Raw genomic sequence first — 24,860 nt, forward strand, 5'->3', positions numbered from 1 at the left:
TCAACTTCCTGCAGGCGGCTGCGGCGCGTTCTCACACTCACCGGTAAACGTGTGCAGAGTTCCTGCTTTTAAACAAGGAGGCGGACCTTTAAAACTCCTTCATTAAGACATACCGGAGCAACTTCCCCTGCAGAATAAGGTCCGTTGATTGATTTTGATACTCTGTGGGATTTGTGAGGAGACCAGCGTCTGATTCCAGCGCACGAACAATGCGGGAGTTTAATCTGAGCTCAAAGCCGTGGGTTTAAGTTCGCACTCAAAACAAAATGCAGGAGCCAAGCTGCCTCTTGGGGAATTGCTGTTAATCCCCCGCAAACAAAAGGTGGAATGAGAAACGATAACATCTTTGACTGCGAACGGAACCGATCCCCTTGCATCTTTGTGCACAATGCTGTACTTTTCTGGGCGGGCAGATGTGATCCCGAATGAAAAAAAAAAAAAAAAACTGACATAAGAAGGAGTGGAAGCATCTTTGAGTCGGGATGGGGAAATCCAACCAACAGCTGGGTGTTTTTTATGTTTATGCTCTGGATTGATTCCAACCCCGCAGGAGAGGACAGATTTGGGTTAAAATTTCAATGGGCATATGGTGCAGCCCTGTCAGGCTCTTTCGGTGGCATTTGACAGTACACAGGGACCAGTGGCTGCTTAGCAACAAGTTCCCTGGCCCTGAGACCTGGCACCGACACCTGGAATCCTGTTGGCAGCAGTGTGCACCACCTGTGCCAGCTGTCACTCAAAGCCTCCACCAAGGAGACCTCCCCAAAATTTCAGCCCCGACGTTGCCTGCTGCTCCATTTCTTTTAAGCAATCTTCAGGTTCTGTTTGGCTGCACTGCCTGCTGTTCGCTTCGCCCATCACATTTAACACGCTTTCACAAATACTCCACAGACTGTTCCCACACTTGGTTTTGATGAGTCAGGAATGAGGCTCGGGGAATATGTAGCATCTCTCTCTTTGCAGTGGATTGAGAGAGACTTTTACAGCCCCCCTCCGGAAAGAATCGGATGCAAACCATCATAAGATGAGATGTTAATACTAGGGCTGGGCGAGTTAACTCTTTAATTATTTAACGCCGATAAATATTTTATCGCGCATTAACGCAGGTTTTATTTTTATTTTTTTTCATTTAAAAAATATTTTTTAGCTTTTGTGCCTTTAATGGATAGAAAAGTTCAGAGAGACAGGAAGCAGGGGGCAGAGAGAGGGGGAACAACACGCAGCACAGGGCTGCCAGCTGCAGCGAGGACTATAGCCTCTGTACATGGGGCGCCTGCTCATCCCACTACGCCACAAACCACCCCTGTTTTATTATTTATTTTATTTTGTAAAAGTCTGTTGCTCACAGGCTTTTATTTTGTAAAAGTCTGTTGCTGTCTGCTGCGGAACCGGAAAAGAAAGTAATCGGTGGATCCACCAAACATGGAGAAGGGTACGGAACTTTTACTCGGCCATTTTCATGTTAAAGTTCTTCCAGACGGCGGAGTCGACAGAACCAAAGTCATCTGTAAACTCTGCCAAGTTGAATTGTCTTCTCAGCGTAGTAGTTCCAGTCTAAAATATCACTTAAAGGCAAAACACACAACTGATAGCAGCAAGTCATTCAAGGAAACAGACAGTGGAGCACCTGGAGGGAAGATGAGAAAAAAATGCAAAAATAGAATCTATATATATATATTTTTTTTTTTAAACATCATCATAAAAAATAGGGATGCTACAGTTTGCGCCTGTTCTCTAGCTGCTCTGCTCCTCAAGCTAGCGTGTAGGTAGCTTAGCCAAAGTGGACAGATTTTTGACCAGGAACAGACCGAAGGAACAGACCAACGGCCCTGCTGTGGAGGACACTGCTGCAAACTGAAATCTGGCCAACTAAAATCAGAAAGAATGAGGCAGCATACATTAAGTTTGGCTTTACAGCCACACAGAAAAATGGCCACGATTGCCCAAAATGCGTCTGCCTCTGTCTGGAGACCCTCTCAAATGAGTGTTCAAAACCTTCGAAACTTCAGCGACACTTGATACAAAAACATCCGGCAGAACGGTAGACTTCTTCAGATGTAAAGAAGCGCATTTAGTCAGCATTTAATCTGCTGAAAACATGTTGGTTAATAATATTGCTATGCTAAACAAATGTAATAATTCCTGAATAGTGAATAAAAGAAAGAAAATACGTTCTAAAAGTTGATGTTTCTTTACATATTTTGTAGCATTGTCTGTGGTTTCCCTGGCCAGAAGCTAATACCGTTTGGGGGGCCTTGGCATGGAAAAGTTTGGGAACCCCTGATCTAAAGTATTATCATTGTGTCAATTGATCCGTCTGAGCACTAAAGAGTGTTTCCATCATCAGAGGCATGTTATCCACCTCACCTTTCTTTAGCTGGATGTTGAGCCTCCTTCCTACTTTTTTCGTAAATCCTGGCGTTGGGGTGGAGTTTAGCCCCCTCTGAGGCGAGTGGGCGTGGCCTATCGGAGGCTTGGCTGCAGAGACGGCCGGGTGGGTCAGAGGTGGGTAGCCATCGGTCGGGTCTGCGGGAGGATGGGAGTGAGGATGCGTTTGGGAACCGTGGCGGGACATCCTCGGCGGGTTGTGGTCGATCCCGGGTACGATCCCTGGAACGACGCCGCCGCTTACGGAGTCCGGGCTGAAGCGGCCCGAGGGGTACGAAGGGTTCCTCTCGGGCTGGGACAGCTGCTCGTAGTGGGTCTTCATGGATGACGGCACCACGTGGAACATGATCACAGGAGAGCGCATGGCTTGACGGAACATATTCTGGGCTCTGAGACAAAAAGAGAGACACACAGGGAGAGACAGCCAGTCATTAATCTGATTACAGCCTTACAAACTAAGCTTATACAGCGTTAAAAATATAAAGCACGTTCATAACCGCCTGTGGAATCTGTCCCAGTGGAGCACCCCACATACCAGATGTGCACATTCGCCCACCTGAGCACGCTGACATGTTAATGAACACTTCTTGCCAGAGCAGAGCGGCGATAAAAAGACAGCGAACCCTCCCTGACGCATCCGTCACATTATCCCCGCGTTTGGCTGCAGATGGAGGAGACCTCCATTCATCAGCGAGTTCACAGAGAATCTCCCGTCAAACCTCCTTCAGAGTCAGCCCGAGCACAGAAGGTGAGAGGGAAAACTTATGCCGACTGTCAGCAGCCTGTAAAAGCACCGCCTTGTTAGCGCCACCTGTTTCTTTGGTTCGGCTTCTTTCTTCACACGCCAACAGCTGAACGGACATTTGGAAAGGGGGCATTTCCTACGCTTCCTCCCTGATCAAAACTAAAAGATGGCCGAAGCATTTCTTTGGGGCCCGTTTTCTCAGCCACTCGTCATGGCATCTTTAAAAATTTCAGGCCGCATTGACAGCCAGACTAGATGTAATCTGCACCCTTTATTACAGGAACAACTGTTGCACTGATGCTTAACGGGCTCATTCCCCATCATCACATAACTGCTGTGGACAGCAGCAGAGGCTGGCAGGTGCAGTCCTGATATGAGGGAGATGAAAGCGTTGGCACACAGTACTGTGCAAAATTTTTGAGCCATCCCTCATTTCTTTACATCTCACTTCCAGGGAGCCAGACTTTGCTGGGATCTTTTAAAAATGGTCTTGAGCAACAGTTCTCCAAGCTTTCTGGAGGTCCTTCTCGGCTTTTCTTTGGACATTGGCTGCTTTTTCCCTCATTTTTAGTATCCGTTTTCATAAGAATGTGTTTTTTGTTCGTGAAGACACTAAACATTGAACTATAAATAACTCAAATGTAAAAAAGGAACCCAACTCGGGTGTTTTTGTGTGTCAGCGCTCAACAGACAACATGTCTGTCACAGAGACACATCATTTGTTCCCATTTCTTCAGTTTCATCTGTGAAAAACAGCAAAGATAACACAGTCTGACAGACAGAAAACAGGATTTCTGCAGCAACAAGGTGATTCCCAAAGAGCTGTTAGCTGAAAACTTGGCATATCTCAGCATGGGGTGCAGTGTGTCCTTAAAACATTTGAGGAAACTGGACAAGTGGAGGACAAAAGAAGAAGAAGTGTCAGGCCTAAAGAACTATCTACAGCAGATGAACAGGATCTGAAAGTGATGTCCTTAAGAAAGAGGAAAAACTCCAGCAAAGACCTGACACAGGAGCTGAGAGATGCATCTGGACCTTCAGCTGATCCATCTGCTGTTGGCCCAAGCCTCATCAGAAATGGGCTCCATGGAAGGGTGGCTGTCAGGAAGCCGTTCTTAAGGAAGGGAAACAGGGAGAAAAGGCTGAGCTGTGCCAAAGGACACAAGAAGTGGGCTGAAAATCAGTGGCAGCAGGTCTGATGGAGGGATGAATCCTCCCCAGAGCCTGGAGCTCAACATTACTGAAGCAGTGTGGGATCATGTTGGCAGAGAACGCAACAAAAGGCAGCCCACATCCAAAGAAGAGCTTTGGGATGTCCTTCAAGAAGCCTGGAGAACTATTCCTGAAGACTCCTTAAAGAAAGGACAGAAAGCTGTCTGAGAGGGTTCAGGCTGTGCTGGAGGAGAAAGGAGCTCAGAGCAGAGACTTTTGCACAGAATTTCTAACAAAAAACTGGATTATCCGAAATATGCTACAGAAAACAAACTTCTCTGATGAAATAAATAACACATAATTACGGACGATGCAATCTTTTTACAGCATTTGTGAATAATCTGTGTTTACAGACCTTTACTCTATATTTTCAGGGATGCTGAATCCCGTGGGACAGCAATGTCTCTGTATGTGACCATATGTGGGTGGCACTTTGCATAATTGTTATCTCACATAACGTCTAACACTTTGTGGTTAAAACATGCATGTATTGAGTCTGCACATACAACATCATGGCATGCATGCATCATTCAGCATCAGGACAGGAGTTTGGAAGGGTTTGACACATTGGAAATGAAAGCACGAGACTAGAACTGCACCAAATAGCAGAGTCTTTGTCAAAGAAGGACGGAGAAAAGTGCTCGAGCAGGAGCCCAGTGGAGCCGTTACTGAAGCACAGGGACCGAAAGGGGGGGAAATGCAGGGTCTACATGAGCAGCTGAGGCTGTGACCTACAGGAGTTAAACAGGGAAACGTTAACTTAGCACAGCGACAAGCATCAGAGGAGCCTGAGCACCGGCAGAGGAGCAGAGGGAAGGGAAGGAAAGAGGACGGGGAGGGTTAAAGACAGCAAAAAGAAGAGGGAAGAGGTCCAGAAAAGCCAAATCACAGAGGAGGAGTTTCAGGAAAGCTCAACAACAGATCCTGTGAGCTGCCATCTTACTGTTCGAATCGGATGTTTCGCAGGTCTCCGTTATTGATACGGACGATACAGTCGTTCTCCTGGAACAGGCCCTGCTGCTCGGCCTTTCCTCCCCTTTCCAGACGCTTGACCAACAAGCCAAGAGTCCTGAAATGTTCAAAAGTTCATGTCAAGAAGATGCAACAGGAGACAACAGCTGATTTGTTGTGGCAGTGACGAGATAAAAGTCAGCTATGACAGAATAGACTCTTTTCTATTTACCACCACTGAATACTCTCTAGTAGTTGTTAATTCAGTGTGTCTTTTGCATTATTTCTACAAAAGTAAGGCGTTTTTTTTAGGGCTGGGCGCGTTAACTCGTTATTATCGCATTAACTTATTAATTATTTAACGTCGATAAATATTTTATTGCGCCATTAACGCAGGTTTTATTATTGAATGCATCACATTCACACAGTTACAGCAAACACCACAAATTCAATTCAATTCATTTTTATTTATATAGCGCCAAATACAACAAATGTCATCTCAAGGCACTTGGATAATAAAGTCCATTTCAAGCCAATTGGAATTCAATTCATTGTAATCATAATTATTTATAACATAATCCAGTTTTTTCATTTAGAGCCAATTAAATTCAGCCAATTCACGAAGCATGGAGTAATAAAATAAAAATAAACTAGCAGGTAACATCACTGTTACAGGTGCTCCTCGGTCTCTGTGTGAAGCTCACAGAGCTAACCGGCGCTACTTCCTGTTTTACTTGTTTCAACATAAAAGCACCTATTTCAAAATATTTTTTTATTTAAAAACTCCTGCATTTACAGCTAATTTGAATTGTCTTGTCAGCGTAGTAGTTCCAGTCTAAAATATCACTTAAAGGCAAAACACACAACTGATAGCAGCAAGTCATTCAAGGAAACAGACAGTGGAGCGAGGCTTCTACATAAAAACTACAGAAAGATGCTGATGTTAAAAGTGTGTTTGCACAACAAATGTTATGGCACTTTCATTCATATGGCAGCACATTTAAAATAAAACTAAATGCTAAAAGCTAAAAGCTATACGCTACTTTTGGATTCATTTTTGGATTCTGCGTACAAATGCGATTAATCGTGATTAATCAGGGAAATCATGTGATTAATTAGATTAAATATTTTAATCGTTGCCCAGCCCTAGTTTTTTTACTTTAACAGTTAAGAAACCATCTAAGAAAGAAAAGGAGAGAGCCGTGCCTCACTGCAGCCTCTGCTTCACCACACCGGAGCACAGAGGACTATAGTGTGGTCCTGCCACTCACATCACAATCCCACCAAATAGCTTTTGATGGGAAAAGACCAGTCACATCCCATCAGGGGGCTTCAGAAGCTGTGTGGGAGAGGCATCTATTGATGGGAAACCAACTAACTCAAAGACTTGACTGGAGTTCTGCTGAGGCTTGCACATACTCATAGATTCTTCTTTCCCTTTTTTTCAGGAACCACAAAGAAACCAACACTATTAAAGATGGACAGCAGTCGAGTTGGGAGAGAAGCCGAGCCGAGCACTCTAATCTGGTGTGGCAAACTGGCTTATACTTCCACAAACAGCTTCACCTGAAAGGACGCGCGGTGCACTGTGGAGCAGAGTTTAATGAAGAAATGTGACCGTCTTCTTCTGTGTGTTCTCTGCGGTGGCCTGAGCGAGCGTAAGCAAACCGGGGTTGACTTTAGGCTCCGGTACTGGCCTGTGTTTAAGGCCTATAATTCAATGTGAATGGGAATGCGATTACGGCGAGGGCAGAAAAGTTTGGGGGAGTTGAAAAAGTTCAGAGACAATTCCACTGATTGAATTGGAGTGAGAACACAATGTGATTTTCTGCAGAGAAGCCATTTCTCTGATGAAAGCTGGGCATCTTAATCTTAGTGCGGCGCCCAAACTGACGTTTCCCCAATAAAACAAAAGTGCATTATAAATGTGCTTTTAGGTTGATTAAGTTGGGCACCGAGAAGAAGTGATACGATTTTGATTTTCAGTGCGGTGCAACGGAGAATTTGTAGCGTGGGATGATATTTGTGAGTCATGCTCTCAGAGAGGTTGTCGGGCTGCAGTTGGCCGGAGGACACCGATGGCAGGAACTACTTTTTGCCACGCTGAAGCCAGACTACACTTTTAAACGTTCTTCAAATAATGAATAAGAGCGTCCTCGATTTAAAAATCAGGGCTACACTGCACAGCTTCACTAGATTTTTTTGTTGCAATGCCAAAGCGCTACGTGACTTGGATCGCAAACCTCCAGAAACTGCCTCTCTGGGGCTATTTAAGCCAGATGTGGAAATTCCTTTTAATTCCCTTTCAGAAACAGCTTTGTTGCATGTGTGCTTGGGATTGTGTGTGCGTTACGTGCACTGCTCAGCGTGCTCTTTGAACAACGCAAAACTGATGTGACAGCAACCACAAAGAAATATGACGGTCACCTGAGAAGCCTGAGCGATCATGATTGATCACTGTAAACCGGCAAATGGCTTCATGATGCTGAAGCTGAAACCTGTGTTTGCATGTATGTATGTATGTATGTGTGTGTGTGTGTGTGTGTGTGTGCGTGCGTGTACACATGGCGTCAGGTTTGTATGAGTGATTGCACACGGGTACAGAAAGGCATGTCTACTATGCACTGGTGTTCGTGCAGGGGTGAGTGTTTTTAGCTAAAAAGCTCAAAGTGAATTTCTTTTACAATAGGGATGACAAATGATCAGCTAAAAGGGGATACTGAGTCATTTTCTTTTCTTTTGTCTGTTTGCATGCAACAGAGAGGAAAAAACTGAATAAAATTCAAAGGGAAAAGTCTATGGCTGTGTTCGAAACCGCATACTTCTCCTACTACTAATACTAACGTTTTGAGTTAGTATGCGAGTTTGAGTAAGCGAGAAGTTCCCGGATGCATACTAGATTGGCCGAAATGTTGAGTATGCATCATGAGGTCACTACTCATACTCAAACTACCCAAGATGCAACGTAACGTCGCCGATCGTCATTTCCTGTCAAAACGGCAGTTTCAAGCTAGCTACAACGAGGGCAGGTTCACTTCCTGTTTTCAAAACAAAAGCACCGATTGTATCGTAATGGCTTTCCCTATGATAAAAGGCAACGGGTATTTTATTTTGTGAAAATAACCGGAAGTGCGTTGCTCACTGCAGCTAGCTTTAGCAGCGCCGAATTCGTGGGAACAAAATAGTAAACAGCCGGTATTTTGTCAGGTTTTCAACACGTTGGGGATCTAAACGACTACTTTCTCGCCTGAAAATGTTTCAAATGTTGCTAAAGTTTACAGAGTTTAGAGCTTAAGCGAAATCAGCTTCAGGCCGGCTGATTTCGGATCGGGCAGGAGCGAAATGCATTGTGGGTAAACGCTCTGCATACTGTCTGATCGATCAGTATGTAGTATGGAAGTATTTAGTATGCGTTTTCGAACACAGCCTATTTTTCTTATCTCTAAAGGTCTAGACACACACATTAAAGCATTTTTAGATGCACGTAAGCCCTGAGGATGCCACGTTCCTCTCCTCCACCCTGTCTGAGCAGCAGTGTGGCTCTGCTTCGGGTATTTTTACCTGCGGTCCCTGCCACTGAAAGGCACCACGTGGATTCCCAGGGGCCCGCCGTCGTTTGACACCTCCACCAGTTTGACAATGTCTCTGGGACACGGAGACAGGTGGATGACACAGAGACGTGGGGTGGGGGGTGGGTGACACCGTGTGGGCAAAAAAAAACAAAAAAAAAAACAGGAAATAAGGCAGTGAAAGACAGAAACAATATGATGACAACAACCATGTAGTGCAAATAAAATCCAAACAGAAGACAAAAAAGGTCTCAGAAAAATCACAGTAAAACAGAGCAATCCAAAGAAACCACGTGAAGGGGAACAAGAAACACTAAAAAGGTTAAAAAGAAACAACTCACGCACGTGCAAAACTTAAAAAGAAGATCTTCAGAGGTTGTTACATTGACAGACTGAGACGAAAGCATGTAGACCTGAATCCTAAATGCTTAATAAAAGCAGAGCGAGCTTCTTTTCTTGGTTCTTTTATACCTTTAACCTCTCATCTAAAAGAGTCCTTCAGTTCTAAAGGACTGCTGGGACATTTCATTCCACATACAGTGAAATTCATTCAAATTGGTTAGTTGTGTCCTTGTGCTCTTCGGCCTCCCCTTCAGTTGTGGGATGTAACATCACTGTCAATTCAATTCAATTCAATTCAGTTTTATTTATATAGCGCCAAATACAACAGATGTCATTTCAAGGCACTTAAATAGTAAAGTCCAATTCAAGCCAATTGGAGTTCAATTCATTTTAATCATAATTATGTCCTGACATCAAAGCTCCGTCTGAACCCTGCACATGCAAAGCTGCAAATGCACAGCTGCACCTGCACAGCTGCACGTGTAAACTTGTAGTAAAGGTATTTGCACGACAAATATTATGGCACTTTCATTCATATGGCAGCACATTTAAAATAAAACTAAATACTAAAAGCTATACACTACTTTTGAATTCATTTTTGGATTTTGCCTACAAATGCGATTAATCGTGATTAATCAGGAAAATCATGCGATTAAATAGATTAAAAATTTTAATCGTTGCCCAGCCCTAGATTGTATACTTTCACAGACTTTATATGTGAAGAACAAACAAGCTCACATACAAAATAAAGTTAATCTGTAATACAGATTTTTTTTCCTGGGTTACATATTTGAAGGATTTGAATGTGACGTGCGAGTGAAATCAGTCCACGTGCTTTTCACATATCAGACCGCGTATTTCACAGGTGAAATCGACCTGAACGAGCCACAGAACGAGCAGCTGGGTGAGGGATACTCGGGACTTCAGGGATTTTTAAAAGTACAAATCTCCCAACAATAGCTGATGAGCCAGAAACTCACTCGTTCTTTCAGATGAGAGGAGAAAAATGTTCAAAAACAAAGAAAAAAATCCAGGGGATTAATATTCTGAGTACTTTTTGGGAGCGATAAGACTGTAATCCTACAGTGTGAAGTTATTGTTCCAGACAAATTAATATTTGGGAGTTCAAATCTGCCCTTTCTAAAGCTGCTGTGTAAAAGCAAATTAATGTGGCTCTTTTGGACATACATGGATATCTGGGCAGCTCACGGTAAAGGCAAACAAGAGATTTGGAGGCAGAACTCAGTTTCATCCAAGCAACAGCACAAACAAACCACTGCTGGGGAAACAAATGTATAACATTTGGATTCATCAGACACGAATAGTAAAATCCCTGAGGAGGAATCCGGCTTCCTGTCCTGAAAGAAAACAGAAAACTTCCAGACGGGATGTCGAATCGGCACATCGGCTTGTTGTGGTCTGCAGTGCATGATGGTGAGACTGGTGGCGATGAGCTCTGCCACCTACAGTCCTGCAAGTGTTCGTGCATCTCTGCCACTTTTTTTGGGGCACGTTTGGCGTCTATGTGCAGATGAAGAGCACCACAAACCAACTCAAAACATCCAGGAAGAGCCGTTTTCCATTTGAAAAACCACAACACAAGACACATTTCCAATAAAATCCTGAGCTGTGAAGAATTTCATAGCTTAAAAATGAGGATAAAAAAAAATCTGACGGCATCTTCTGACCCTTTAAAAGCGTAAAACACAGTTACAGTCTTTTCCACGGCTGTCTGCCCGGCTGAGAGAAATGCTGGCGTGTCTTACAAGACGCCAGATCTAATCCACTCGCAGCCGAGATGCAATGACTATGATTAGCTCGGGGAGAAAGGGCCCCTTGTTGACAGCTGAGAGGCAGGAGAAGCCCGAGTCTGTGAAATCACAGAATAATAATAATACCGTACCTGCATATTAAACTGGAGGCATGCAACAGCAAAAAATAACACAACAAAACAAAGTTGTTAATAACAGGAGCCGAGCGGGTTTGTGTGCGTGGGAGAGCTCTGGTGGCGAGATGAGGATCATTTTGCTCCCACTAAAGATAATTATGTAAATGAGAGAGCGGCTTCAAAATGAGATTTTCAGCAAAACAAATCCTGGACTTGGTGCTTATTACGGGGAGAAATGGAGGAGGAAACTTATTTACCCCGGTGCGCTTTCAAAGCAACAAACAACTGATGTTTGATTTTAATTGGCTTTTTGCCACCTCAGTTGAATAATACCACCTGAAGGCCTGACACACACAGAGATACGTTTAATTTAAAATCATATACATGTTGGCTTTTCACTCGCCGTTTTCTGTAGATAAAAAGTAACCTGATGGAAAACTCTGTGTTCGGTGTCGACATACGAGAGACTTTTTTAATTGTTTCACCAGCGTTACCCCATTTGCTTAACGAGGCTCTTCCTCCTACTTGGTAAGTGGTGGGAAGCTCAGAGCTGGCATTGCAATCCATTGTTGTGAGATCACAACAGGACATGGATATCAAATATGAAATGTTGGCCTAAAGAGTTTGAGTTATGATAACACAGAAAGGAGCCATGATAAATCAGTCTAAATCTGCAGCCATGATATTTCTTATGCAGTGCTTTGGAAAAGCCTTGAGCCACCCTCATTTCTCCCCGATTCCCTTCCTTTAAAGGGATAGTTCGCCTCTTTTGACATGAAGCTGTATGACATCCCATATTAGCAACATCATTTATGAACATTTTCTTACCCCCTGCCGCCCGCCGACAGCCGCACCTGTTACGGTGTTTGCTGCTCGGTCTACACAGCAGGCAGTGATACGAAGGGAGAGAAAATAGGGCCAAGCGATTGTGAGGTCTGACTTTTTCCTGCACAACTATTTTGTGATGCAAATGTATTACTCTTTTGAACGCATATTGTTTTTAGAAGCAAAACGCTTTATTTTTTAAACCCCAGCCAACTAGCCGGACTACCTTCATCAACGCCAAAACGAGGCTGGAACTCGGCTCACAGGACGCAGCAGGGGGTAAGAACATGTTCATAAATGATGTTGCTGATATGGGATGTCATACAGCTTCATGTCAAAAGAGGCGAACTATCCCTTTAAGAACGGCTTCTTGACAGCCACCCTTCCATGGAGCCCATTTCTGATGAGGCTTGGGCCAACAGCAGATGGATCAGCTGAAGGTCCAGATGCATCTCTCAGCTCCTGTGTCAGGTCTTTGCTGGATGTTTTCCTCTTTCTTAAGGACATCACTTTCAGATCCTGTTCATCTGCTGTAGATAGTTCTTTAGGCCTGACACGTCTTCTTCTGTCCTCCACTTGTCCAGTTCCCTCAAATCTGTCTCTAAATTGTCTTCTATGTGTAGAAACGCAGGTTCATCCCTTGATGAGTTTCCTTTTTTATAGGTCCGTGTTAAGTTTCCCACTGAAACTCTGTCCTGTAAAAATAGTCTGGCTCGAGGATTGAACTGAAAATGAGTGAAAAAGCAGCCGGTGTCCTTCAGACAGCCTGGAAAAATATTGCTCAAGGCCACACAGTTTGGCTCTATATAAATAAATGAGGGGTGGAAGATGACTTTTACAAAGTACTGCATAATATTGTCAAAAGCACACGTGTTCAAAATGTAAAATTTATAGATCATAGAATTCCCAAATGGTGGATTTGGTGTTTTCCAATCAAACTCCCTGAGCCATATCATCTATTACTCACATTCCCCCCCCACCCGTCGATATATGAAAAGGTAAAAGCCCGATCAATAGAGGCTGATCGGTGACCGACTCACTCGAGAGACCTGACGGGAGTGTGTTCCATGCAGGAGTCTGCTCGGCCAACCGGTTCAATCCTCCCATTTTCCTCCTCTCTGGTTTCTTCCTCCTGGAACAAAAACACAAACAAAGGAGGAGGATGAAGGGAGTGACGGCAGCACTTCTGCTGCGTGCCAACGGCTCTTTCACATTTACAAGAGATTACCCCCAAAAATTTCACTTTGCAAAGCTGATATCATGTTACGGATCTGTCCCAGGATCAGTTCCAGCCCATTCAGCAGCAGCCATATGGCCACCGGTAACACACACTGGATGCTACATGCACATTTCCAGTTTTTGTTGCCAGCAACATGGCTGACAAGCAGTCAGGAAACAAGTCCCCAGGAAACAAAACATCGACTACACAACAGTCGCCCATGTTGTTGACCATGATTCAGTCAAGAGACTCGTCAGACTATGTTCTTGGACACTTTTCCGATCAGCTTACAGTCTGATGTGCAGCTATGATAGTGAAAAAGGTAGAGCTGGGCGAGTTAACTCGTTATTATCGCGTTAACTCGCTAATTATTTAACGCAGAAAAATATTGTATCGAGCATTAACGCAGGTGTTATTTATTTATTAAATTTTTTTATTTAAAAAAATAAATAATAATAATTTGGGGGCTTTTGTGCCTTTAATGGATAGGAAAGTTCAGAGAGACAGGAAGCAGAGAGAGGGGGAACAACACGCAGCACAGGGCCGTCTGTTGCTGTCTGCTGCTGTCTGCTGCGGAACCGGAAAAGAAAGTAATCGGCGGATCCACCAAACATGGAGAAGGGTACGGAACTTTTACTCGGCCATTTTCATTTTAAAGTTCTTCCAGACGGCGGAGTCGACAGAACCAAAGTCATCTGTAAACACTGCCAAGTTGAATTGTCTTCTCAGCGTAGTAGTTCCAGTCTAAAATATCACTTAAAGGCAAAACACACAACTGATAGCAGCAAGTCATTCAAGGAAACAGACAGTGGAGCGAGGCTTCTACATAAAAACTACAGAAAGATGCTGATGTTAAAAGTGTGTTTGCACAACAAATGTTATGGCACTTTCATTGTTTTCTTCTCCACTTTCGTGGTTGTAGAGTAGCGGTAACCTTCACGTAGCAGCGACACCTCTGTGACGGAGAAAATTGCAACTACTGGCGCATCGACTCGCGCCACCGTATATAGCCGGCACGAAATCGTGACGTCATCAACACTGCTCGCGCTAGCTGACATGGCAACCATGCTAGAGCCTAGGTTGCTAGCATGGAGCCTTAAGGCTCTAGCATTAAAAAAATCTCTGGTACATTTAAAAAAATATATATATATGTAGAAATAGTAAATATGTATACAACCAATATTACTCTAGAAAGAGATTATAGACACGGAATAGACCAGAATAACAAGACGGAGAAAATTTAAACTACTGGCGCATCGACTTGCGCCACGAAATCGTGACGTCATCAAACCGCTCGCGCTAACAGACGCGGCAACCATGCTAGAGCCTTTAGTCTGCAGATGTGCAAAAATCTGTCGACATGAGTGCCGTTTAGCAGCTAGAAAGCAGGCCGAGTTGCACACCTGATGAAGCCTGGAGGAGCAGACCGGAGGAGGCCTTCCACAGGAGTAAAAACACATGCCCTCCAAAAATTCTAATGTCTTCAAAAGGAACGTCGCCTTTGTTCCCCCCTCACTCTTCACACTCTGTGGATGTCGGAACAGGGAAGCTGAGACTCGCGACATGCACACCCCAACACAAACACAAAGTGAGCACAGAGCAGAGAAATGAGAAGCGGAGAAAGAAGGTCATTAAAATTTCAGGGCGACACCGGAGAGGAGAGCCGAGCCCAGCGAGCGGCAGCGGCGGCGCAGACCTCCCCGGCAACTGGCCTCATCAGTATGAAAATGAGCCCGCCGTTACCGTGGCTGCCCCACGGTTGCCATGACACTTTGGCTGCCTGGAGGACATGCGGCCACAGGGCAGTCTGAGCGCGAGCATGAGTGTGAAACAGCACGCAGCTACTCATCATTAAGACTGGCTCGAACTGCTGGCAAATTTGACTTGTAGTGTTTTTCATGAACAATGTAAATATGTGAGTAATCTTTAGAGCTCTGAATCTATAAATATCCTTCATCTGTTTGTGACATGTTCAAGCTGGATGATGAAACAGGTTGGATGATCTTTCAGAGTCTGCTTGGATGCTGATTCGTGCTAAAATCAAACAGACTGAAGTCATAATATTCAAAATTTTATATCATTCTGCAACTTAAAGGCAATTCTTGATGTAACACGATGGGAGAATCTTGATGAAAGAAGCAGATGTGGAAGACATCTGCATAAAGCAAGAACAAGACCGCTCTCTACGAGATTTCTGTTTTACTGCTTCATAAAGAACTTTGGAGCAGATTTACGAAGGGCAGATTCCTAAACGGGCCTTTTTACATGGCCAAAATGTGTTGTACAAGATGGTGAAACTCAGTTCTAGTTATTCACAAGTTGGTAAAAACCTGTTTCAGCGATTATGAGTCGAAGCAATGAGCCGATAAAGAGAAACTCCAGGACGCAGAGAAACAATAACAGCTCAAACGACCTCAGAGACACAGAATGCAATTCAGAATTCATCATCAGATGAAGTGAGGAGTGGAGAAATCAGAGGAACGACTATCTGAGGAAAACCCAATGAGATGGACATTCATGCAGTACATGCTCGGTTCGTCTTGGATTTCTGAAGGCTCCTCATCGACACTTCTATTCTAAACCCAGTGAGAGGAGGCTGATAGAGTCTGTGGGGGGGGGGGGTTCTAGGGTTTAGGTTAGGCTGTCCACAACGCCCTAATAAGAAATGCAAGCTTGGCTGTGTGTGTTAGTACCATACCATACCATACCAACTATTTATAAAGCACTTTAAACACCCACGGGACCAAAGTGCTATACACAATCATAAAATAGAAAAGGTCAAATATAAAAGCAGTAATAAGATAATAAAATATAAACACAATAAAACAAAGTCAAACATCTCAGATTGTGCCAAAAGCCAAAGAAAAGAGATGGGTCTTAAGAAGGGATTTAAAAACAGAAAGTGAAGAGGCCTGTCTTATAGCACGATCCCCTCTGAGCTTGAGCTTTGGCACCCAGCTGACCCGAGGGAACGCGAGGGTGTGTAAGGATGTAACAGCTCAGACAGTTAGGGAGGGGCAAGGCCATTAAGAGCTTTAAAAGCAAATAAAACGATTTTAAAATGAATCCTAAAATGTACAGGCAGCCAGTGTAAAGAAGCTAAAACAGGGGAAATATTCCAAGTATGTCGGAAATCATGTTTCAGTGAAATAAGAAATGTACAGAAGCTTGAGTAAATGATGGAGGTGACGTTAAATAAGAGAAAAAGACATTTACAGTATTTCATTCATGCATCTATAGCAGCTCCCGCTGATTAGAGGATGAGGCTTTCAACCGTCATCAAGGGAAAAAAGATAAATACTGTGATACGACTGAAAGCTTCACAACACTGACCAACAAAATAAATGCTGTTTGAAAGTTTAATATCAAACGCATTTAATCATGGAGCACATTGAAAAATAGGAACTGGACCAAAGAGCAGAATTTTAAGCTATAAAATGCGACAAGAACAATTACAACTTATTTCAGGTTCAACGTGTCGGATGTAGTGACATCTAGTGGCACAAACTGAGAACTGCAACCCAGTGAAAAACTCCTCACCTCCTCCCAAATCACTGTGGCCTAAAAAAAAAAAAAAAACCTGAGTGGCTCGATCAAGTACGGAAGCCCAGAGCTGACGTGGTACGTATAAACTTTTTTTTGATCGTTTTTCTCAAGATAACGAGTTAATTTACCGATGCTTTTCGAGGCCACTTCTTCTCCCCAGTCCGCCCCTGTTTATATGTGTTTTATGTGTTCACAATTAGTTTGTCTTGTAGAGATAACTCTCATATCATCCCGCGTCATTTAAGGAGACGGCCGGCTCGACTGCAGCTCAACAGGCGTTTACACCTCAGTGATCCTGCTGATATAGTCGACTTCATCAGTGACCAGCTGAGGGGACCAGGCCGTCTCCATGGTTACCGAATGATGCACGAGAGGTGTCGTTATCGTTTTCTCGAGATAAATAAATGCTTGTCACACCAGCGGGATTTGCTTTGTGCATTTTCACAGCAGAATTGTTTCACAAACGCTCCATGTTTGAGTCACAGGCTACTTTATTCAGTATTCAATGAAAGGGGGGTAAAAATGGGTAAAAACCTTTGCCAGAAACACATAAACAGGGGCGGACTGGGGAGAAAAAGTGGCCTCGAAAACCATCTGTAAATGAATTCGTTATCTCGAGAAAACCATCAGAAAAAAGTTTAGGCGTACCACGTCCGCTCTGGGCTTCCGTAATCTAGAGCCGACTTTGGGTCGGTCTTTTCTGGGCTACTGTAGTGATGCCGTGGGGCCTCTAATGTCCAAACAGTTGGTTATAAGAACACGTCGGCCGGCTCGCAGATCTGCTATTATCTCCATTTTTGTGGGAGAAAACACAGACATTATGGGATGGGACTTATTTGTTATTTGATACAGAATTACACTCGGTCGTAGTTTGGCTGTAAAGCCTCCACTATCTGCTACAATGAAGGTTTTAGATTATTTGTTTTGTCCCGCTCCCGTTTCGAGCTGTAAGGTCATTCCAAAAGCAGATGGCTTGTAACAAAGCGGTATCAGCTACGAAGGAAATAAAACTGATTGTTTCTCCAGACAAACTAGAGCAATAATTCCTGCTGACTTGAGCAGTTTGACTGAAAAATGAAACAATGAACTTTTCGCTCAAACTTCCTACTCTAAAGTCCAGCCGGAGACACTCAGAAAGGCACGGCCGCACTTTTCCCACCACACCGTCCCATTCCCGCCTCACAGACTGGGCCTGGCGAGCAGAAAGATGGATCGCTGCATTAATAATTCACGGACGGTTGAGGGGTGGGGGGTTAATGGCAGGCAGGCAGGCGGGCAGGCAAGTATGAGGACAAGTCGACAATATGTTTTCCAGCCGAGTCATTGTTTGTTTCCTGGATGTGGAGAAGCAGAGGCAGGCAGGCAGTTTTCGGGGCCAGCGGCTCATTAAAGATTAATGGAAGAATCCATCTGGGCCTGTCCTTTCTATCTCTCCGAGTAAATGAAGTGCTCTGCGCCTTCTGTGCATGTATGGGAGTGTGCGGGGAGAGTAATACTGCACTTTAATGAAGTGTTGCCCACTCCCCTTTCCTGCCACTTGACCACACTGTCACTTTGAAACTGATGAGGATGCATACAGGCACAAAGACAAGAGGTGGAGCATCTTATGCAGCTTGTCCAGCCAACGACGTCGTTTTAAAAAAGTCTCTTTAAATATTAAGGATTACCTCTTTGCACTGGACCTGAGGGCCGCAGAGAGTGTTGAAATTTTTAAAAACAGGCTCAAGACCAACCTATTTAATTTGGCTTTTAACTAATGTCGTATTTATACATTCATTTATTTATTTTAGTCAATTTATATTTTTAGCCCTTTTATTATTTTATTATTTTTACTTTTTACGACAGAGTTCATTTTAGCTATTTCCTATTATTATTTTATTTTATCCATTTATTTATTTAATGTTCTAAGCCTTTGTAGTTTTATGTTCTTATTCCATATTCCCAGTGTTTCCTCGGTGGGGGCAGTGATCGACTCTGGCTGGGATGTCTCTGACTCGTGGTGAACATTGGCTTGGCCAGGTGGGGGGGTCTTTTAAACATGTGTAGCACTTTGTGCTACGTTTTAATGCATGAAAAGTGCTTTATAAATAAAGTTCGATTTGATTTGATTTGCACTGTCATTCAATAAAAAGTTTTAATCTAAAGATGTGTTCCTGAAACTGGCCCTGAGAGTGACGGCTTCTGAGGAAGATTTGACAGAAAGTTATTGGAGCTGAGGCAGAAACGCTGATAAGAGCGGTCAGCTCAACTGTCAAATATTGAGCTTAAAAAGCAGCAGTTTGAACTGAAATAACCTGTCATAACTGTGATCTACTTCACAGGGAAACAGTTCTCCATCACCGTCAACCAAAATGCCAATTCATGGAGGATCATCTTCAGGAAGAAAGGTGCCCCACATCCTTCTAGAAGAGTTCCAGGGACAAGAGGAATATTAACATCTTAATATGAAACTTTATGATGTTTCTTCCTTTAGTTTCACCACGTTACACATCATGCAGTTAAAGAACTGGCTGTTTGCCGCGCACCGGTCACTCCACCTGCAAAATTTACACAACAGAGAGACGATTCATTCACAAATAGATGCTAATTTCTTCCGTGCTAAAATAATACCACAATCAGCACAACCTGTGAAGGCAAAAATCACCCATGTTGCACTCAAATACTCGTTCACAGCCAAATATCAACACAAACACACTCGTAGATATTAATCATTTTTATCTGGTATCTGTGTCCCCCCCCAGCAGAGTTTCCCCAAGTCCACAAAATGGATGAAACGCTTAACTAGAGACGATTAATTAGCCTTGACCTTTAACCTCTGACCTGGAACCCACCACGCACCATCTGCGCTACTATTCTGTTCTTTGCTGGGGAAAAATACTCTAACACAGGGCGAGGTGTGAATCCAGGATTCTGTGAACATAAAGTACGAGTTAGCATCGACAGCAACTCTGCGGCCGCAGAAAGTCCTCTGATGTGAATCTTATTCCCTGGAAAATGTGCTGTTCGTTTGCTAGAAACACAGTTCAATGCCATTTGTTTATTTCGGTTACCATAGCAACGTAGAGCGTGCATGTTGGGACGGGTGTAGCGAAGTCTCAGTGCAACGGTCAGCTACGGTCGTGCAAACACACGCAGTCTTCAGATCTTCTGTGAGTATCGTTTATCAGCTGACGTTAACATTAATCCGGCAATTGTGAGTTTGTATGTATATTAAGGCTGCTAGGGTTTAAACCGTGTAGCTAGGCTAAATTAGCTCTATGTGTTACGACTGTTTGATGTTTAGATCAGGTCGTATCTTTATAATATTAATGCAGATGTTTTTGCTGTATTCTCAGTTTCACAAGATTCTCAGTAAACTTCATGGAATCAATCACATGCGTCCTGATATTATTGAGAAGTGTTTAAGCTGATTGGGAACGTAGCCCATGAACAGGGACGGTTTTTGCTATGGGCAATGTGGGCGACCGCCCAGGGCGTACTCGATGTCCTCAAAAGAAGAAAAAAAAACTCGCTAATTTTCTAGATTACCGTTCATTTCCATGTCAAGATAGTGGAGTGGGCGCTGCTGGGGCGCCCTCATTGTCTCGTCAACTTGCTGCTGAGAGTCATACAGGTTGTGTGTGTCAGAAGAGGCGGGGGGGGGGGGCACACAGTCAGGCCACACAACACAAACTGCTTCCAATCCAAATAAACTGTATTTCATTCCTAAAATTAACATAGACCCATATATATATGTAATTAATTGGGTTATGTTGAAAAAAGTTTTTTTTAAAAATGTGTGCAGTCATCTACGTGAATGTGTTTACGTCACGTGAATCCGGTTGATTGACGGGTGAACGGACGGCGTTATTGGGAAAAGCAAAGGTAATAATGTGGATCATCATGGATCATCATCATGGTGAAAGACCAAAGAAGCCATCAGGTGCCCAGTTTAGAAAGAGAAGGAAAGAAGAAGAGGAGGAACGGGCAAAAGATAAAGGGATGCAGATTTCTATGAGTGACGTGAGTGACGTAGGCTATAGGCTATCTGTTAGCCTCTTGCTAACATGTTGCTATTAGCCACGACTGTATTTGATCTTTAGTTTTGCTGAACTAGAATCAGAATTGAGGCATCATGTCATGCAGCTAATTTCACCCAAAGGCAACGTAGTCTAGTTTGTGTTTGTAACACAACAAGAAGTCCTGACTGTGGATTTTTTTTATTGTTATGAGCTATATGCGAAATTAAATAACTTCTAATATACATTGACATGGCATTTTGTAAGCTACATGTGGAACCTTTTTGTATTTAAGATTATATATAATAAAATAATACAAATAATATAATATGTTGTTGTGTTGGTGGCAGGGGTTAGGGGATGGTTCGCCCAGGGTGTAAATCTAGCCAGGTCTGCCGCTGCCCATGAAACAGACTGATAAAAAAACAAACAGAAACCAGTGTGTATATATAGAGAAAAGAGGCAGGACATTAACTGCTGGGTCAGTGGGTGGACGACCCGTTTTATTGAAAAGCAACAAAAAAAAAAAAAAAAAGAAATCCGCTGAGTTCCTTGGGAGTTGAGGCAAACAGAATTTCCAGGAAAACGCCGCCTGATCGCACTCAGAAGGCTCATCACGGGCCGCCTGAATGGACTCACCGTGCCGGGGGGGGGGGGGGGGACGGGCTGATCAGAAATCACTGCATGACCTCTGATGTCTTATTTATTAGGTAAGTCCCCAAAGTCAGAGATGCTGCACCGCTGATGCTGGTGGATGTCAGGCCGACACCAGCAGAAAAATAAAAATAAAAATCAGTTAATTGTTAGCAGATGTTGTCAGTCGTTAGAAATAGTGTTTTCAGACCTCTGGGTCTGCTGCTTTCAAAGAGTTGGTGAGAAATAACTTTAAATGATCAAATCAGCTTGATGGGACTATTAATTTAGGTGCCGCGGTGCACACGGCAGTCCGATCTGACAGAGGGGCGTTTGATGGATGCCGATTCGACTCGCTGCGAGACCACAATGCATCATTAAAAGCAAGCACTCGATTACAGATCCCTGCACTAATTCAATTAGTGTCCTTTAAAGACACTTTGATAATAGGATCCAGATGGGTGGACGGCATCGTCAATAACTGGAGGATTCATTGAGCCGGAGGGTTGTTATCAGAGTTTCTATCATCCTGGCAGCCTGTCAGGCTGTAACGCGAGGACTGGGAGGACTTGTTTGTATTGTGTGGGTTGTGTTTGCGCATACACAAGATAAGGGGGTGGAGGTGGATAACGGTGTGTGATAGCACTGTCACTTCCCCCAAAAGTCTACTTTGAATGAATTTGAAATGTACGAGCAACGCTCTGAATGTTATTTTTGTCAAAATGCTGGAATGACTGCGACTCGGGCACATAAAAAAAAACCTTAATGTCTGAATAATGCATACAATATGCTGCCCGGGCCACTGAAAGTTATCACAGATTTAACAAAAACATAATTAGCCTTGAAACCGCCAATTCATTTGCCGCCCACAGCGGCCCGACTGCGTCTGACGCCGGCCCCGAGTGTGTTTGCAAGTGGAACGGCAGAGATCTGAGGACTTAAGTGGAGACAAATGTTCGTGCAGTTCAACACCAACCGACACTCACAGCTGTCCACGTGTGATCCGATCGCCCAACGAGCATGTTAATACCAGGTGTGGAAGGTGTTTTAGATTATTAGAATTGGATTATTTTATGAATTATGATTATTATTAATTAATTGAATTCCAATTGGCTTGAATTGGACTTACTATCTAAGTGCCTTGAGATGACATTTGTTGTATTTGGCGCTATATAAATAAAAATGAATTGAATTGAATTTTAGGACACATCATTGGGACAAAGTGGGTGAGACCATTCGTCTCATTTATTACTACCATCTTTAGTTCACCATACTTGTTTGTTTTCAATAATTTTACAGATACAAACTATCCCGGGTTTGTTTTTGTTTTGTATTATGTTTGGTTATATTTCATAGTTCAACACACTGGAAAAAATCTAAATCTTACCAAGTATATTTGTCTCATTTCTAGTCAAAATATCTCATTACACTTAATATCAGACACAACTGCCTAACAAGTATTATTTCAGCCAGATATAGGGACTTGTTTGAAGACAATACATCTGGAATATCTTGTTAAGTGAAAAAGTCTTGAAAACAAATTGTTGAGTCGGATTTCATTTGAAACAAGTTTTTTTTTACATTTGAAGAGGTTTTTAAGCTAATTTCAAGATCACTTTTAACTCAAAAGTCCTAAATATCATCAGAAAATAGGGCCAAGCGATTGTGATGTCTGACTTTTTCTGGATGAACGATTTTGTGATGCAAATGTATTACTCTTTTGAACGCATTTTGTTTTGAGAAGCAAGACACTTTATTTTTTAAACCCCAGCCAACTAGCCGGACTACCTTCGTCAACGCCAAAACGAGGCTGGAACTCTGCTCACAGGACGCAGCAGGGGGTAAGAAAATGTTCATAAATGATGTTGCTGATATGGGATGTCATACAGCTTCATGTCAAAAGAGGCGAACTATCCCTTTAAACTACGCGCAGACACCAGCCGTTACTCCGTGCGTCTCTGGATACTGTATCAGATGCACTGCACCTGTCTACACAGATGAGCTACCAGAGGCAGCGTGAGCAGAATGAGAACTCCAACATGCTCTAAATTACCACCGTGCTGCTGCAGCAATCCATTTAATTCAGCAGCAATTTCTGCCATCCAGTTCAATCAGAGCGGCCGGGGTTGGTAGAGGGGCATCACCGCAAACATATGCAATGCAATTTACTCACACATAATAGATGATGCAGACCTCAGTGGGAATCTAAGCAGTCTCCAAACTCACACTGTAAGAGCTCTGTGAGTGTTGCTTGAATTGGAATCATGGAAGACACTCGTCTCTAAACTTATTGGGGTGTGTGTGTGTGTGTGTGTGTGTGTGGCTGGGATGTTTCAATCGACTTGCTTCATAATATTCAGAGATATCCTGGAGATATTATGAAGAAATGCATCAGAAACAGTTTCTCCAGAGAGCACAGAGGAGATGAAGTGGGCCAAAAAAAAAAGAAAAAAAAAGGTAGACAGACAGAGTGACTGGAAGAGAATGACAGAGGCAGATAGTGAGGCACACAGAGGAACAACGAGCCATGACAACGCTCGTTCAAAGGATGACAAACGACACTTGGAAAACTCTCAACTTGAAACCCGAGGGGGATTCTGAAATGTTCAGACATTTCACACTTTGGTTTTTAGTTGTTAAGGCAAAACAGCAACTAAAAGTTTGAGCTTCTCCAGCAGTCCTCCAAGCGTGCACCGATCAGATCAGAAGTAGGCACCATAAACTATATTCAAGCCTCATTCATTCAGTTTTTAACAACCTAGTAGTGGACTAAAGTTTACTCTATTCAGACCAGTGGTTCCCAACAAGTTATCTTTGACACTCAGTGGGGTTACATGGCGCTAAAATGATCGGATTATTGGCTAAATTACAATAAGAATGAGTTATTAAGTGCATGTAGACACCTTAATCTGACAAGAAATTGGGTCGGATCGAGTTAGAGAAGGCTTTAATTGGCTCGTTCTAGTGGGTGTACTGACCATAAAAGAAGCCGTCTTAAATATGCTACTTTTGGTGTAAAAACAGAAAGACTGAATGATTTGAGGCATACTGTCAATGGTGGCTTCTGGAAAACCTTTAAGAGAAAAGGATGCCAGAACCGTTTTTTATGAGAAAGAATTGGAGAAACTTCCATGATGACGTGTTTTCAAAGCTTGGAAGATCAGCGTCAACTCACTTTTTTCCCCCCTTTGTCATAAAAATCCATCTAATTTAAGGTGAGTTTAAAACAAACTCAGAGTCTAAAGACTTTATGAATGTGTGCACTGGAATAAAGACTCATACTTTTGTCTCATTAAACAGTTAATGTCTGATGAAAGCTGATCGAGTATCGCAGGTACATCAGGATAGATGTCACTCAGTGGGGTTACATGGCACTGAAAGGATCGGATTATTGGCTAAATTACAATAAGACTGAGTTATTAAGTGCATGTAGACACCTTAATCTGACAAGAAATGGGATCGGATTAAGACCCCGAGATAACTGGGTTGAAAGTCACTCTAAACCTGCTTGTAGACGCTGAAGCACGTGGTCAATCAGACTTTG

The 24,860-nt window shown here is 43.2% G+C and overlaps 1 protein-coding gene across 8 annotated transcripts in view; it reads right to left on the reverse strand.

The window, feature by feature from the left end:
• The window catches only part of pard3ab (par-3 family cell polarity regulator alpha, b), a 316,394-nt gene that overhangs the window by 165,150 nt on the left and 126,384 nt on the right, over window positions 1-24,860 (reverse strand). For 6 of the 8 annotated variants that reach the window (XM_075482726.1, XM_075482728.1, XM_075482722.1 and 3 more), the window contains exons 6-9: window positions 12,961-13,052; window positions 8,858-8,941; window positions 5,289-5,414; window positions 2,368-2,777 (exon numbers count right to left, since the gene is read on the reverse strand). In XM_075482726.1, the coding sequence (XP_075338841.1) occupies window positions 2,368-2,777; window positions 5,289-5,414; window positions 8,858-8,941; window positions 12,961-13,052 (712 nt within the window). The remainder of the gene's footprint in view (window positions 1-2,367; window positions 2,778-5,288; window positions 5,415-8,857; window positions 8,942-12,960; window positions 13,053-24,860) is intronic. The other 2 variants (XM_075482724.1, XM_075482725.1) reach the window with 2 other exon arrangements.

Source organism: Odontesthes bonariensis, chromosome 14 (assembly GCF_027942865.1).
Source record: "Odontesthes bonariensis isolate fOdoBon6 chromosome 14, fOdoBon6.hap1, whole genome shotgun sequence".
Taxonomy (NCBI): Eukaryota; Metazoa; Chordata; class Actinopteri; order Atheriniformes; family Atherinopsidae; genus Odontesthes; species Odontesthes bonariensis.